Source organism: Agelaius phoeniceus, chromosome 4 (genome assembly GCF_051311805.1).
Source record: "Agelaius phoeniceus isolate bAgePho1 chromosome 4, bAgePho1.hap1, whole genome shotgun sequence".
NCBI classification, from domain to species: Eukaryota; Metazoa; Chordata; class Aves; order Passeriformes; family Icteridae; genus Agelaius; species Agelaius phoeniceus.
Genome location: NC_135268.1, coordinates 2,587,731 through 2,605,145, shown reverse-complemented (window position 1 = coordinate 2,605,145; position 17,415 = coordinate 2,587,731). Strand labels below are relative to the sequence as shown.

The 17,415-nt window shown below is 40.3% G+C and overlaps 1 protein-coding gene across 2 annotated transcripts in view; it reads left to right on the top strand.

Moving 5' to 3' along the window:
* Positions 1 to 17,415, top strand: part of SEC24D (SEC24 homolog D, COPII component) — a 42,547-nt gene that overhangs the window by 20,885 nt on the left and 4,247 nt on the right. For both annotated transcript variants that reach the window (XM_054632798.2, XM_077176719.1), the window contains exons 9-18: positions 5,716 to 5,854; positions 7,023 to 7,138; positions 9,450 to 9,574; positions 11,994 to 12,185; positions 12,772 to 12,865; positions 14,757 to 14,873; positions 15,151 to 15,318; positions 15,778 to 15,874; positions 16,481 to 16,626; positions 17,172 to 17,310. In XM_054632798.2, coding sequence (XP_054488773.2) covers positions 5,716 to 5,854; positions 7,023 to 7,138; positions 9,450 to 9,574; positions 11,994 to 12,185; positions 12,772 to 12,865; positions 14,757 to 14,873; positions 15,151 to 15,318; positions 15,778 to 15,874; positions 16,481 to 16,626; positions 17,172 to 17,310 — 1,333 coding nt within the window. The remainder of the gene's footprint in view (positions 1 to 5,715; positions 5,855 to 7,022; positions 7,139 to 9,449; positions 9,575 to 11,993; positions 12,186 to 12,771; positions 12,866 to 14,756; positions 14,874 to 15,150; positions 15,319 to 15,777; positions 15,875 to 16,480; positions 16,627 to 17,171; positions 17,311 to 17,415) is intronic.

Genomic DNA, 17,415 nt, shown 5'->3' with positions numbered 1-17,415 from the left:
AAGTAATCAATTATCTTTGTATTTTACAAGCTGTGCCTGTGTTTTAAACTATGATGTTGAGCTGATAATTTATTTAGCTAGCTTAAAACAAAATTATGAGAGGATAAACTTACCTTGATAAATCATACAGCACCATACAGTAAGAGACTGGTTCTGTCCAGAAATCAGTATTTCATGCCCAAATTCAGTCTGACATTTTGAAGATTCTCTAGAACTCTGCAACAGTGATTTGCAGAAAAACAGAAATCATACCTGAATGAGGTGTCTTTAAGAGTTCTGTTTGGTTTTGTAAAATAAGCCAGACAGATATGTCACTGAAAATCCTACTTCAATTTTAATGTGAAAATCTTATGACCAGTAAAGCTAATCCCTTGGAATTACTACTAAGCATTTCTGTAGCGAAGCTCTTTGAACCTTGCCTGTCTTGCTTGTCAGTGGTTTTATAGCTAGTGTAACAATCCTGCCTTAGAGTCTGGGAGCAGGGGTGCAGTGCTGCACCACCTGTGATACTGATAAGGGGGGAAGTGGAGCTGTGGAGTGGTACAGCCCTGGCATGTGATGGAACCTGTGCTTATCACCCTCAGGGGTGCCAACAGCAGTGACAGCGCTGTCCTGGGGCAGTTTGGTCTGGCTCTTGTTCTTGCCGTGGGTTTGTGCCTCTGCAGCAGCTCCCTCCTGCTGGGTTGAGGTGCCCTGGGCTGAGGCAGGTCTGGCTGAGCTGATGGGTTCCAAGTGCTACCATTGTGGAAGTGTGTTGTGCAGCACCATCTCTTGATTACCAATTTCACACTCCTGCTTCTGTCCTCAGTGAATCCTGGCTGCTGGCCGTGCCTCCAGATACAGCCTGTGCCTGCATCCAAAGAGCACTGAGCACTGCAAAGCTGAGAGGGGCTGCAGAGCCCTGCCCTGTTCATTAATGCCTGGGGCTCCCAGCCTGGGATCATGACCAGCAGAACTTGGGGTGCCTCTCTCAGGCATGGATAATGAACTTCTGTCCTTTTTTTCCCTCTCCTTCTGTCCCCTGTATGATACATGTATCATTATTACATGTATTTTCCCCCATCCCCAAACTTGCACAAATCCTTCTCATGTTGAATAGAGTGTAGTCTGTATTTAGACTCTTCACACTGCCAACTCTGTTCAGTTAATTGCTATATTCCCCTTAAAAAGGGAATGCTGAGTAAGGATTTCAGGGCTGGGCTGAGGTATGATACACAGAAAGTGATAAATGGTTTTCTGGGTTTTTTCCTACATACTGAATCATATCCCATGTGCAGGGTCCACTTGAAATTCAGCTCCCATGCCATGGTGTGTTTTGCAGTGCTGTGTATGCAGAGGAATGTGCAGCCTGGGCCTGGAGGGGCTTTGAGCAAGGAGGTTTGAACATGCTTTTGGCATTTTTATGTGGTCTGAGAAAACCAGGCTAGAGGCAGGAGAGCCTGCATCACGTGGGGGATGCTTTAGCCTTGCTGCAGTCTTGCAAGCAAACAAGGAAATCAATGGAAAAGCGTGGTACAATAAATAGTTGAACCTGCTGTGAACCTTGCAGATGAGATAGTCCAAACTGGCCTGAGTCATCAGCCGTTCAACATCTGAAAACCAAGAATAGGCAGAATAACTCCTGCCTTCAGAGGGAATGGCTTCTGATAAAACACAGTGGGAACATCACCAAGGGAAATGCTTTCTTGACGTTTTAATGTGAATCAGTAAAGCAACTCAAAACCAAGGGATTATTTGTAGACTGGTTAATCTTTCTCAAAAGCAATCTATGATGATAGAAAAAAAGAAAACAAACCCCTTCAACAGTGCTAGGAAACAGAGACACTTTGGTTCATGACCTAGTTTTTTTCCAAAAACATCAGTGTTATATTTCAGAATTCTCTTTGATTATCCAGTGGAGGTTTTTGTCATCTTTTTACTGTGCTAATTAAACACAACATTTTCCTGGGGCAGCAGTGCCATGCTTGGACAAAGCCTTCTCCTTTGTTCATTAGAAGGTTATGTAGTATAGCATATATTGACATTTTCCTATGAATATTTTAGTGACCAGATTTTCATCAATGTAACTGTCACTAACAACTCTAGAAGCACTGCTTACACTGTAAGGGTGTGATAGAGACACTGATCAGTTGATTTTGTTGTCTGAGAAATGGGTCATTTTCTTCAGTATCTGTATGTGCCTCTCTTGTTCTCCAGAGGATCTCTCCCTTCGGATTTTTTCTCTTTACAACGCTTTCCCAGAGGTGTGCCATGATGATCTGGAGCTTTAGCACAGTCCTTACTCCTACACTTAAAATTTGCAGCTGTGGTCCACATCCTGCAATAAGAATATGGTGATAGTTTGCAGGCATCACCCTCAGGAGCATGTCAGGACTTCATTTTTATAGCAAGCAATAGAAATTCAGCTTTCTCAGACTTTAAAGTGCAGGTTCAAGTCCCTTTGGAAATTTTTATGGATGTGTTTTATCTTGGAGCCGTGCCACCAATGTCTGTCTGTTGCTTTGTGATATTTTTCTGACTCCTGAGAGATGGTCTTGCTGAAATATTTCCAAAATAAAACTCTTATTGCAGCTATATTTGGGGTTAAGTTATGGTTTATCAGATCAGCACGCAGGGCTTGCACTTCAGTGGGGCCTCAAGGTTCCTGAGAAATTTAGGTTTGTGCAGGTCCCTTGCAGCATTTTCCATCTTCTGCCCAATCCTCCTTCGCTTTAACATAAAATTACAATGTTGTGCCTCCCAGCAAAACTGGGAGATTCTTTCTGAGACAAGAGAGAAAATGCTGATACTTGGTTGGTGCAAAGGCAAAAGAAACAGGAGTATTGCATCTACTAAAAAAAAAGCAAACAAAAAAACCCCAAAACAAAACAAAAAAAAACCCCACCAAAAACAAAAGAAAACCAACCCCCCCCCAACATAAAAAACTCTTATTAAATTTTACCCCATTCCCCTGCTGCTATGAGAGTTTGCCACTGATTTTGATGGGAGCACAAAGAGATCTCTCTGCTTTTTCTTCTGGTGTACAGTGACATCTACAGAGAGTGGAGCACACCAAACAAAACTTTCCCATTCTGTATCACTTCTTTTTTTTTTAATTACTCTTTTTCTTTTATGTATCCTTAATTTAAACTCAGGACTTTTTACATGCACAGTATTACTTACGTTCCCACAGAAATCTACTTTTTTAAAAAAGTTGTTTTACTATGACAGAAAGGACTTTGATGTTTGGAAGTGCAATAGCAGTTTGCACACAGAAATAGGAATTCCTTTCTCTTGATTGGGTGGTGGGATGCTGGGCTCTACAGTGCAATGCACTGAAAGGCAGCTTTTTGGAGATGAAGATTCTTTCACAACTTCATTGTTCTCATCAAGAAGTGGATTTTGAATGCTTTTGGTCTGAGTTCTTCTGCAGTTATCATGCAGATAGCTTTTTCATTAAATATTTTAATTATTGATGTAATGTTCTGAAGTGTTAAAGAAAACACTTAAGATTTAAAGCTGTAAATTTCATTATTTTTCTAAAAATTCCAATCAATAAATTAGTTTAGGAGGCAAATAGGGCTGCTTTAAAAAAAATTAATTTTTAGACTTAATTAAAAACTCCTTAATTCTGTCAAGTACATTTTTAGTTGTCATTTCTTGGTTTTTTTTTTTTTTTTTTTGCTCTTAATTTTTTGTCTTCAAGAAGGTAATTTATTAGATGTGTGTAAGAATGTAGATACTTGGGCTCTGAACTTCATGGCATTTATTTTTTAATTGTTCTATTGTTCTTGTTTATGCCTTTTATGGTAGAAGTCTTAATTTTGATATATCAAAATGTGAACATTTTTGGGGAGTAATTTTTTCTTGGATATTAAATATTAAATGTATCAAACCAAGGTTGAAAGTGACTGCATCAATGTGTACAAATACATCAGGAGTTGGTTTAGTCTTGGCTTTTTCCCATACCAGGTCAGATGTTATGATAATATTAACTGCAAACCAGATCCAGGTCTCATTAAACTAATACAGCAGAATGATAATCAGAAAATTGCCAAGTAATGAACAAAACCCAGAACTTTTAAACCTTATTAAGCCATTGTGGCTGATGAGCAGGTTTCATGGCCAAGGCTTTCATGTCTGAAAAATGACCCTGATGTTTGCCAGCTGGCATTATTGGTTAATTTGGGTTAAACTCAATTTGCAAAGAGGAAAGAACACAAAGTAAAAGAATATTTCAGTGGAGCAGGAGGGAGCACTTAAAACCCATGTAGTAAAAATCTACTTGTATGTAGAAAATCCTTGGCAAAATGCAGACTTATGCAGCAGTAAAAAATAAATTGTATAATAGATGAAATACACCCATTCCTTAAGAAGAGACAGAATAATTATTTTAAAGAAAAAAAGAAGGTGCTAGTGTGATGTGTTAGCATTGAAAGGCATTGTCAGCATTTTTCTTCCTGTAGGGATCTGCTGTATCCAAACTCTGGACATTTCTTATTCCTGCCTTTTGAGATTTTTAGCTGGGGATGACAGGAGTGAGGAAAAAAAGATTAAAAAGTATTGGTTTCACCAGTAATTGAGGGAACTTCCATTTCTGCAGTGGTTTCAAGTATGAATTTTCTAACTCTTAAGAATAATCACAGGAGTCTTTCAGTTGCTGCAGTTTTTATGGAAGGAGGCATCTGGAAAATGTCTTCCCTTAGCCGTGGGTTTTGGCAGGGGCTGCAAGCGAGCGTGGTCAGTGGAATTAAACTGACAAGTGCTTGAGGGACTGTACTTGTTTGCTCTATGTGCTTTCCTTCAAGAAATATTAGTATTTATCCTAAATCTCCCCTCTAGCTGGTGACCCTGACATCATTTCAGCTGGAGTGTAACATGTAACAAGGCAGCACAGGGGGCAGCATTTAGGACAAAATATTAAGGGCTTTCTCAGCAAATACCCCTTTGCAACTGACAAGCAGCAGTAGATTTCTTTAGGAAAAGTTCCACCTGACAGAGAAACCAAAAGATCTGACTCCAACAGATTTTTCTTAGTGAGCTGTAAAAATTACCCTTTGCTGGAGAAAATCAGCCTGGAGCCCTAAACTTCCAATGCTTGCAAAACCTTGTGGGGTTTTGGTCTGAATCTATTCTTTTTCTGATAAACATCAGAATACAGCCCATGAACTTGTGAATTTAGCCCTGTCACAGACATGTTTTATGAAAAATCCTTTCCTTGGGATTTTTTCTCCTGAGAAGCTGAGAGGCCTCAGGAACAAAATGTAAACAATGGTTATCTGCTGCTGTGGAATGCAACAGGTGCATCTGGGATTGGTCTCATGTGGTTGTTTCTAATTAATGGCCAATCACATCCAGCTGTTTGGACTGTCTTGGTCAGTCACAAGCCTTTGTTATCATTCCTTTTCTATTCTTAGCCAGCCTTCTGATGAAATCCTTTCTTATATTCTTTTAGTGTAGTTTTAATATAATATATATCATAAAATAATAAATCAAGCCTTCTGAAACATTCTTGTTTCAGTCAACATTCTCATCTCTTCCCCCATCCTGGGACCCCTGTGAACACCACCACAGAGCCCCTGAGGGGATCTCTGGGGCTCAGCAGCTTTTGTGTGAGTGCTGAACAATAAATGATCTCTCAATCAGGTGGTCTCTAAGGAGTTCAATCTGAATTAACTCTTTGGAGCTCTCCTTGGTGTCATGTTGACATTGCTCTCTGTACCTCTTCCTCCACAGACCCCTCTTTATCTCGTAAACCATGGGGAGACCGGCCCCATCCGGTGCAACCGCTGCAAAGCTTACATGTGTCCCTTCATGCAGTTCATTGAAGGGGGCAGGAGGTACCAGTGTGGCTTCTGTAACTGTATAAATGATGGTAAGTCATGTTTCTCTCATCTGGCATTCTTGTCAATTCCATAAGTCTAAAAAGAAACTGCATCCCTAAAATTATTTCCTTGACTTGCTGATTTAACAAAAAATAGTTCAGGGAGATGCAGTAACTAGGCTTATTTCAAAATTAAAAAAAAAAAATTCCCAAGAATAGTAGAGGGAAATATTTGTTCAGTATAGTTTAAAAAAATATATGAAAAATAATGCTGACTCATGAAATCCAGCCTGGTATGATCAAAACTTTATTTTAAAAATTTTGTGACAGCACAGGATACAGAACTACTTGTGTTGTTAATTGAAAGCAATTTTTGTGCTGAAAGAAAACATTAATTTCTTTAAGAAATGCAAATTTACAGCAAGAAGCAAATATTTAGACCCATGTTAGCTTCTTCCTGTGTATAACTGTGGGTGCAATGGTTAAATAATCTATTCATCTTGCTGTGACAAGTGTTGGTTTTCACAGAAGATACCATGCCATATTTGTTCAAGTGTGCTGCATGTGACTCATAACTGTTCTTGTGCTCCTGGCAAAATCCCAAATCTTGGCCAGAATGAGCCTTTCTAGACATTTGTATCAAGCTGCATTTCCTCAGCTGGATCACAGGGCTATGGTGCTTTCCCTAATACAGTCATCTTTTCAACTCTGAAACATGAACCTTGTCAGACTCCCTCCAACTGCTTTGCTGCCTGGAGCTCTAATGTTTGTGCAGGCATAGCAGATAATAAATTTCATCGTTTGTTAACAATTTAAACTCTCATAAAGGGAAATTTAGATGCACTGGGAGCACTTTGAGAAAGACATTTAAGTTGCAGTATCATTTTAAATCATGCTGGTATTACTACAGTGACTTAGTCAGAAAGCACTTAGCAAAACAAAAATCATTGATAAGGACTAAAAATGGCTAAGATAGTAGGTTGATATTCCCCTCACTCACACACACATGCACTTTTACAGGCAAAAACGTGAAAAATAAGCATTCTGAGTATGTATTCATTGAGGAACCATAAGACTGGCTCTGTGTAAATTGTTGGTGCAAACCCATTTGATTTCTTACTGCTTTGGAGTATATCACATCTGCTGAGAGCATTTGTTGTGTTGTTGCTCTGTTTGCCTAGTTTGAAATGTTTGTTCCTGTTCTTGTGTTGGCTTGTAGTCCCCCCATTCTTCTTTCAACACCTGGACCACGTGGGCAGAAGGATAGACCACTATGAGAGGCCTGAGCTGTCCCTGGGATCCTATGAGTACGTGGCTACTTTGGATTATTGCAGAGTGAGTACTGCCAGTGTGCAAACCAGTGTACACTGTTATGGCAAAACAAACAAGCTCCTCAGAGTAAATGCACTTGTAAGCTGCATATCAGCTTCCAGGAGCATTCCAGGAAATATGGATAGGTGTAGAGGATACAATGGTTTGTTCTTTGGTGCTGCAGAACATGATACAAGCAAGCAAGAGTAACAAGCAGTGCAGCAAAATCATGGATGACCAGTCTTTAAGCGAGACATGTGCACATGTTTACCAGCATGTTGCACTGTTCAGGGGATAGCTTTGAAATTCTGGTGCATTGTTGCATTTTAGATGTATGTCTTCTACTGATTTTTTAAGACCAACACATGCCTAAATTGCCTTCCTAATATCCAAAACCTTAGCAAAGGAATTTGACTTTGGAATCTGTTCCTGGCAAGAGTCTTCTTAGTATTCTGACCAATAAGTTACAGTAGAATTGGTTCTCTCTTTTTAATATCAACTCACTGAAGAACTCAATCCAGAGCCCACTCATGTTACTCTAAATATTTGTAGTTGGTTTTATTACAGAACTCGATTTGATACTTCTGAAAGCATAAATTACTTAATCTTTTCAAACTTCACCTCATTTTACAAAACTGCAAATGTGACTTCATCTGACTGCAGCACGGACACATTTTTCTGTTCTTGCTGGAATCAGGCAGAATTTTTTTCCTGTGAGTGGAGCTGAGGCCGTCATAAGGTTGGAAAAGACAACTGGGTCATACAAAATCTTGGAGTAGCTACCAGTATCCTCTTCAGACCATCAAATTATTGCTGGGATGAAGAACATGAAAAGGTTTGGTTCTGCTTGCTCGCAAGAGTACTGCTCCAAAATCCAGTGAGATCTCTGAGCTAACCTGTAAGATTTGATTGAAACCTGGGTTAAATCCCAAAGCAGGAGAGAATTTTGGTGGGATGCTGCAGAAATACAGTGTGGGACACTAAGTGTACATCTAGTGAAGCTCCATCAAATCTGAAGCCTCAACTTCTGCCACCTATCTTAACATCCTCAGACTTACTGCGATGTTACAAAAAAGAAATCTCTTAGAAAATAACACTCTGCTCTGGAAATGCTAAGTCATTAAATGTAGCATTATTTTGTAATGGACTTTTCACTTGGCTCCAAGTTGCAGTGGTTCCCTTCTTTTATAAATCCAGTACAAGACCAGAACTGAGAAGTCATTTCCTTTTGTGCTTATCAAATGACAAGGATGAAGAGCTACAAAGAATGTTAACAAATCCCAGCTGGTTTGCATTACTGCACTCCTGCTAAGCGGATGTGGTGAGAGTACAAGTCCGTATTTCTGCCATATATTTGTCAGAACTTAGAGATTCTTTCTAAATGCTGATCTGATACAAGAGTTTAGAAGCAGTTTTGGGTGCAGTTTCTGAATCCAAGTACAGTAAACAGAACAGTTTTGAAAAATCCTGCCTGGTTTTGGTTCACTGGAATTAATCCTGATTTGCATGAGTCAAATGAGTGAGATGCAGGGAATAATGTTCATTTCAGTTTAAAGTTTGCCAGAGACTAGGGATAAGTCATAATTCAAGGGTTAGATTAATTTTTCTTATCTGGAATTTTTCTAGGGTTTAGTTTAACAAGTATGATTTGTTTAAGGGCTCAGAACTCTATATGAAGGAAGTGAAACTGTAATGAAAAAGCTGTCCTGAATTTGACACCAAATAATGACCACTACTCATCTATGGGGATGAGTAGTGGTCATTATGGGAATTATGGTCAAATGGGAATTAAGAAAACCCATTTCAGGGAGTGTGATGTTCACTCTTGCTCTGTTCATTTTGTAGTAACTTCCAAGGTACATCTCTTGGCATTACTTTTTTTTTTAAAACAAACCTTCCTCTTACTTTTTTCTTACTTACAGAGGCTTGTGTCAGTAGTGTAGGCCCAATTTGTGTGCCACTTAGACTGTGGATAAGAGGAACTTCCTAAGAAAAACAGGAGTACAGAAAAAAACCAAAATACAAATTTTTTTAAACACTTGAGTTCCAGCAGAAAAGTTGGTGCTTAGTCTTCTCTAATGAACTGTTATCCTTTAGAGATTTTATTCCATTAGGATGCTGTTTTCTAGTGCTAGTGTTCTATTCCAGGGCTGGGCTTTACCCAGTATGTGTCAGCTCTCTGCAGTAGTTACTATTTACGATTCACAGCATTTTTCAAACAACTGAACACTGTATTTGCATTATGTTATGGTACCACCTCCAATTTTTTTCCTCATAACAGGATGCTGTCTAATTTTCCCTGTGAATAGTCTTTTTTTTTTTTTTCCCTGTGTAGGACAAGAAGCCTCCTAAACCACCAGCTTTTATCTTCATGATTGATGTATCATACAGAAACATAAAGAGTGGCCTAGTGAAACTCATATGTGATGAACTGAAGACTCTGCTAGATAAACTTCCAAGGTAAAGAGGCATTAGTGTGCTTGGCTTAAACTCACTCTGCTGCACTTCTCATGCAGCTTTGCATGATGAAAGGCAAAACTAAGCTATGGGTCATGTCAGAATTTCCAGAACAGGAGTTTTTTGAGTGATAGTGACCAAATGTAAATTTTAATGCTGCTGGCAATTGTTACACTTGGATGTCTGGCCTTACTGTATGAACAGAAAGAATCTGCCATGCTTTTGCATGTGGAGTTTGTATTCTTTTCCTTGCTTGCAGTGAACTCTAGTGGTGTTATCAGCTCAGTCACAGCTCGTAGCTTCCACTTCACTGGCAGCAGTTGTGTTTGCTGGGGCCCTGCTTTTCTCATTGAATCCAACAGGGAAACACCCAAACCAGAATCCTCAGGAGTAGCCAGTCTCTCTAAAGCCATAGTGCTGGTGGCTTGTATCTTAGCTCTTACTGTTAATTAGCAAAACTTTTAAAGCTTTTTGCTGCACTGTGAGACTTTTCTGTCCTAGTTTGCGTCTGAGAGAAGAAATCTTGTAGGCAGCAACAATTTTATGAAATAGAGCACGTGCTTTGTGAGCATGAAACACAGCAGCACTGTTAATGCTCATCAATATTATTGATAGTGTATGATTTTAGTGTATTTGGTGTAAATTTTAGTGTATCAATGTAGTTTTCAATAGAATTTAAATAGCACAGACACATAGGGAAATGAGAGCAGTGAAAGACTGAAAAATGAAGTAGACAAGATGTTTCTTGTCTACATATAAAGGCATATAAAAAAAAATAAAATGCTTTCTAAATAACAATGCTTGCAGAGAGAAAACAGACTTAAGAAGTGGAGAGAGCAGTGTGAGGAAGGGTGGGAGATGACTTCCTTGGGACAATCTGGGATATGTTAAAAATCTTTTTTCTTATGGCCTTCTGGGATCCCTGTGCCGGAAAGAAATTCCAGTCCGGGGTGGGGGTTTATTTTATCAGATGCCCATGTAAGGCCGTCTCTCAAGTAGTTTTTCACTGAAGATTACACTGGAGACACAAGGGGTTGATACTATCCTGGGCATATCTCAGAGTTTTCCATCAGCATTGGTCATGATTCTGAAGAGAGTAAGAGGCATGAGTGGAGTAACAAAAAAACATTTGGCAGTTTGGAAATTTGAATGGGGCAAGCAGAAGAGGAATGAAAGCAAGTGTATCCATATCACAAAAGAGACATACTCATCTTTCTCACCAGCACTCTGAGAGATCTGTTGTGAAATAATTTGGGCCAAAGTTTTCATGTCTGTTGAAAAAGCAATTAAAAAAAGAAAGCCAGGCCCTTCATTTTCCTCAGATTTTTCTGTTGGCTTAAGCAATATTAATTTAAAAGAAGACAAACATAAGGCATTCCACCAAAATCTATGGTGAAAATTTTACTATGTTGCTTAGACACAGAGGTCACTGTGTGGTCATTTTCTGTTGCTGGGCAAAGACACCAGCAGAAATATTCTGCTGTTCCCACACGAGGGAAAAGCCCTATGCAGGGAATTCACCTTGAGCTTGTATCTTTGAGAGGAAGGACTTTGGGTACCAAAGAAATCTGTGCAGAAAAAGAATTGCTGAAATTTTACAGCAGATTTTTTCAAACCTGTGTTCCAAACAAGAACCCCCTCCCTGACTGTATCTTGAGAAATACTGAGAAATGTGTTTGCAGAAATGTGCTTATGAGTTCAGAAAACCAGAGTAATGAGTTAGCAATTATGATTTTTAGGTATATAATTAAAAATAAAAAACAAAAAGTATTTTAATGCATTTCTGAGCATATGGGTCAGGTTTCTCCTTGTGAGTCTTCCAAAATAACTAGAGTGTGAGTTACAGAGACAATTGGCTGCTTAAAGCTAACCCTTAAAACAATGATGGGAGTTGATGGAAGTGGGGCAGTGCAGACTGACACTGGTAAGAGCAATATCTGGAATAAAGGTCCCAAACACCTGGTCTGTAACACTTCAGGGACTGGGGTGATGTGGATGCTTCTCTTTGAAGTAGCAAGGTGGTGTATGTATTGAAATTGAATAGCACTTTGTCCTCATCAAGCTCCATAAGTAATTGTGCTGCTTTCTTTGCCATGTTATGATGTCAACCTGGTTTATTCTTTATCTTTGGGATTTTTGACTGTTTGAGTGATAGTGACCAATGGGATGCACCATTGATAGGGTTGATGTAACTTTATTACCTTTTTTTAAAGAGTAAACAATAGAGAAGTTGATTTTATTGAGGTGTTGGAATTTGACCTAAGGCCAAGCTTGAGTCCATTATATCTGCTTGGTTGTTGTTTGCTTTGTTGTCCCCAGTACAGATAATGATCAGAGAGCAGCGTTGCATGTCAAAGGGACGCTTTTATTGCAAGGTCAGGATTTCAGAATTACAACCACTTGGGTTTTGTTTTTCTTACAGAGAAGAGCAAGAAGAATCCTCAGCAATTCGAGTTGGTTTTGTCACTTATAACAAGGTTCTCCACTTCTTCAATGTAAAAAGCAGCTTAGCTCAGCCTCAGATGATGGTGGTCACGGACGTGGCAGAAGTTTTTGTTCCTTTGCTGGATGGCTTCCTGGTTGACTTTGAGGAATCCCGATCAGTTGTTACCAAGTAAAGTACAATTATACTTCACGAGAGTAAGATGTCAATGCTGATGATGTGCATTATGCCTTTTAGTCAGTTGGGTTTGGGGACATACAGGTACCTATTGAAATACTTCAGAAGCCTGCAGATGCTTCAAGCCCTGTGTTTGCTCCTCTGAGGCAAAGAAAAAGCAGTAGCCATGGCATTCCAGTGCCAAACTGGAAAAGTTAGTAGGCCAGGTGTAAGGCACCTTTCAGCTGTGCTGCTTCAGAGCTGGGAGGGGGGTGAGGCTCTGAGCCACGTGGTCTTTTCCCTCTTGCAATGCACATGATGTGGAGTCCTTACAGCACAGCAGAACTACTTAATGGTTAGCTATTTATTTATTGCATGTTCCTTTAGGTTACAAGCTTTGAAACAATGCATCTCATGGAAATAAAAAAATGCATATTTTCTTTTATTCTGGCTTAGATCCTAAGAAATTGAACAAGGAGAATTTGTATTATTTTTTGCACTATAAATTTTCATGATCAACATCTTGCTGTGTGAAGACAAGGTGTGTTTGGGGATTACCTTACTCTGACCAGCTGAGACACTGATCCTTTCTCTTTCATAGCTTGTTGGACCAGATTCCAGAGCTGTTTGCAGACACTAATGAGAGTGAGACCATCTTTGCTCCAGTTATCCAGGCTGGCATGGAGGCACTAAAGGTTAGAACATTCCTCTCTGTCAGAGAAGCAGCTTGAAATCAGTTTTGCTAAAAGCCAGTCCCATCACAGCTGGAAATTAGGGGAAAAAAGGTCACTGAGTGTTTCCAGGACTAATGTTCCGTTCTTCTAACAGTACCTTCCAACCGCTGTAGTCAGAATAAGAGCTGACAAGCATAACATCCGTTCCCAGATGTTCTTATTGAGGGAAACCAGCCCCCAGAGTCTATTTTGTGTAGGAGAGATGTTTAGGAGAAGATGAGGAGCAGGAGTCAGGTTCTTGTTCAGCATTTAAGAGAAATAAAGACACGTTTAGTTACCGCAGCAGAACAAATCAATCCTCCTGTGTCTGCACAGATACCCAGTCCTTGCACGTGTGAAGGGCAGCAAAGTCAGTATAATAATAATAATAGCATCAGACTTTGCTCTGGTTATTCTCTTGCTTCTGCAAAACTTGTTGTGCAAAACAGAATATTTATAACTGTCTGTCTGTGACCAAATCAGGCCGTGGCTGGAGGGTTTCCTTTAACTGACAAGTTCTCCCAGCTTGGATACAGCTGGAAAGGGATCCACAGCCCGAGGTGTTCCCCAGCTGCTTTCTGTTTGTCTGGGACATCCCCTGAAGTGCTGACATTCCCATGGAGCATTGCCAGTTAAATGCACACCACCCTGCTTCACCACAAGATTTGTAGGGGCAGAGAACAGCGAGTGGTGCTTTAAAATGGTTGATTTGGGAGCTTTGTATGAATAATGCATGAACTGTGAGTACATAAATTTGTCTGAAGAAAAATTTCTCAAATATGTTTTTTTATATTTTGATTTAATACCTGCTTTCTTGTTATTTATTCATATTACCAGCAGGTATGTGTGCAAAGCACAACTGAATGCTTTTTCCTAATATTTGATTTCTACAAAACAAATGTAAGGGCCATAATTGTAAATTGCCTTTGATGGTGGCTATAAAAGAAAGCAGCTCTTAATTAAACATTTTATTTAGCTCAGGATTTTTAAGTTATAATTTCTAAGGATTTTCTCTCTGAATTATTAATCTGCAAATACCTTTGCTCAAGAAAACAGTCCTTGTCTAAAAAGAATAAATGGCTTCAGTTAAAAATACATACATTTTAGAAATTTTGTCAAACTGGTATCACTAATTCATGATGCATATCAGGACAAACAGGTATTTGGGAAGTCTTTCAGCCTTTAGCAGAAGTCTTCTTCAAAGAAATTGAAGAAATTTTCATTGGTGATCAAAAGTAACTATTCTTGAAATATCAGGGGTGAAATTTCAGCCATTTGAAAAGTCATGTGCTGCCTTCAGTTGTGTTTCTGCCACAGCAGAGAGACTTCTGGTTTTGCCAGAATGCCACAGCTGATTTTGAACGGTGGAATACTTTGTGAACATGGTGATTTCTGATTTGTGCCTGCATCTTGGCAGTGTAGATTTCAATGTGGAACCTGCTACAGGGATGGAATTGTCACCCGTTTATAAAAATGTATGGAACACCAGTGTGCCTGAACTGAGTTTTTCTGTTCATAAAAGCTGCATTTCCTTTTAATTTGATCCCATCTGAGTATTTGTATTTTGTGCCCATTGCATAATGCTTGTGTCCAATTGGAAAGTCTCCAAGAGAGGAGCTCCTCCTTTTGCCTCTGGAGAAAGTGCTGCTGGAATGGCTCAGGCAGCAAACCTGTGTGCTGGAGTGCTGCTTCCTGAGAGAAAAGGCCCCGTTTCCCTGGGGGCTTATTCCATCAGGCTGTGAGCCTGGAGATGAATTCCTGAGCTGAGAGGAGCTTGCAGGAAGCACCCACTGTTCCCTGAGCCCCCAGGGTGTGAGTGTGGGCCCCTTAACCCTGCAGCAATAAACGTGCCAATGTGGTGTCTTTGGAACAGGCTGCAGAATGTGCTGGGAAATTGTTCATCTTCCACTCTTCTCTGCCAACTGCGGAAGCACCAGGGAAACTGAAAAACAGAGATGACAAAAAGCTGCTCAATACAGATAAGGAAAAGGTATTTTCTGCTCTGAGCAAAGAGGGGACTGCTGTTACACTGCACTTCTCTAATAGGGCATTGATCCTTTCTAACCTTTTTTCTTTCACACAAAATGTTTGGTTATATGATACCTCTGTAGTGATGGGTTCCCTGTATCCATGGGCAGGGGAAGCATGTGTTTGATGATAGCCATGCCTCACTTCAAACTTGCACTTCATCCTTTTGTCTTCATCTGGCCCTTTGAGTTGTGATTAATATCTAACATGATGGCACTTGCATTTTTCTTCCTGTGCAGACCCTCTTCCAGCCACAGGGAAATTATGAGGCCTTAGCCAAGGATTGTGTGGCCAATGGCTGCTGTGTGAATTTGTTCCTCTTCCCAAATCAGTACATGGATGTAGCCTCCATGGGCCTTGTCACAATGTACACTGGTGGAACACTGTACAAGTACAACAATTTCCAGGTCAGTGGTGTGGGTTTCCTGCCTTTCACATAGTAACTGCTGTGGGATTGCTATTGTTTTTCATCTCATTTCAGTGTGTCCTTGGACATTTAACATAAAAGCAGAGTGAGTCTGGAAAACCTGGTTATCAATTACAGGGGATAAAATCCAAATTTAACAATGGCAGGTCAAGCTCAGCTTTGGATCTTGAAGCAGCAATAAGCTGGTTGGCATCCTAAAATTTTGCTGAAAGATTAAGTGCAGGAATGTCCAGTTAATGTTCAGGCCTGGTGATGAGTGGTGGACACTTGCATATACTGATTCTGTTAACAATCACATTTAAAATCCTTTTTAAAGGACTCAAGAGCTGTGAGCAGATTTGCTGTGGGGAGATGGGGATCATGGCAGGGGATGTTGGGTCACTGCTGTGCTGCTGCCCTTCGGTGTTGAACCTCTGAACCTTGTGCTTTGTGTTTGCAGCTCGAAACTGACAGCCCCCAGTTCTTAAGTGACCTCAGGAAGGACATCCAAAAAAAGATGGGATTTGATGCAACAATGAGGGTTCGGACAAGTACAGGTAACAGGACCCATGGGCATGAACTTTAAATAATGTAGTGCCATGCAAATCGCTGTAAGATCAGGCTGGCTTAATTTCATTATGTACCTCTTGAAAATGAATTTAATAGACTGGCAAAATCCACGGCTGTGTGTGTATATATTGGTACTTAGATACATATATATGTACACACACACATGCACTTGCTGCATGTGCCTCCTTAATAACTGATTCTCAAGTCTGAAGGCTTCTGCTCACTCTGCACACAGCATTGGCTGCAAGGAAGTTGTATAAAAATGTGTTGCTGCTGGATACTGACCTGTGCCTTCATTTTTGTACTCAAATGACATTCCTGTGTCTATCCAGCTTCTTTCATTCATTCTTAGCTCAAATGCAGGTATTAGAGAAAGGGACACACACAGAGGCCAAGCCAGCTGGGCAGAAGCTCTGCGTGTCCAAGTCACAGCTTTTTCCTTTCTCCAGCTCTCACAAATGCCATCAGCAAGGACAGTTGTTGGGACTCCTGAGGCTGTAAAGCCCTGAGGGGAAATGGCTCCTGCTTCAGTAAGTGATGTCAATTTAATTTGCCATTTTTAAATGAAATGCTCTGTTTTAATCTGGCTGCAGGCTTCAGGGCTACAGACTTCTTTGGGGCCATTTACATGAACAACACCACGGATGTGGAGATGGCAGCAGTTGACTGTGACAAAGCAGTGACAGTGGAGTTCAAACATGATGACAAACTGAATGAAGACACTGGGGCCTTAATTCAGGTAAAAAAACCTTAATTCATGTCTACCATAAAAGGGTAAGCAAGACATTCTGCAGCCAGAGGGATGGTGTAGGAGTGATGGGAACAAGGCACAACTTGCACGGACTCTTGTGCCATAACACCACTAGTAAAAAGTGTGTTCCCCTACACCTGTGCTGCATGTTCTATTCAGGGGCACCCAAATCCTTTCTAAACACTCACTGAGACCTCATCAGCTGTTCTTTTTTTCCATTTCACTGTAATTAAGTTTATGTGGAGACAGAGATTCATTGCTACTTATATGGCAGTGGTTATTGCTGTGGCATTCCTTGTGACCTCTCTATTCAAGGGCAGCTCTATTGCTAAACCTCACTTCCCCCTCTAGGGCCTGTAGGATTTTTAATAATTTTAATATGAGTAACTTATTCTGTAATGTCTGATGGATGTCCCTAAGAACCACCAGTGCTGCCAGCAGCACTGCCTGGCTGCCCTGGCTGCAGAAGTTGTCATCTGCCTTGTGTGCCCAGAGAAGGTGGCCCATGGTGACACTTTGTGCCTCTGTTGCAGTGTGCTGTGCTGTACACTTCGATGAGCGGGCAGAGGCGGATCCGCATACACAACCTTGGTTTGAATTGCAGCTCCCAGTTAGCTGATGTCTACAGGACTTGTGAGACTGATGCGCTTATCAACTTCTTTGCTAAGTCAGGTACAGCAACAAAGCAATTTTTTCCTTTTTTACTTTGGCATGAATGAAGGGGAAGCAAAGGGGGCTGAAGTGATTACCTTGTGGGAAATAATTTTTTTATAATTT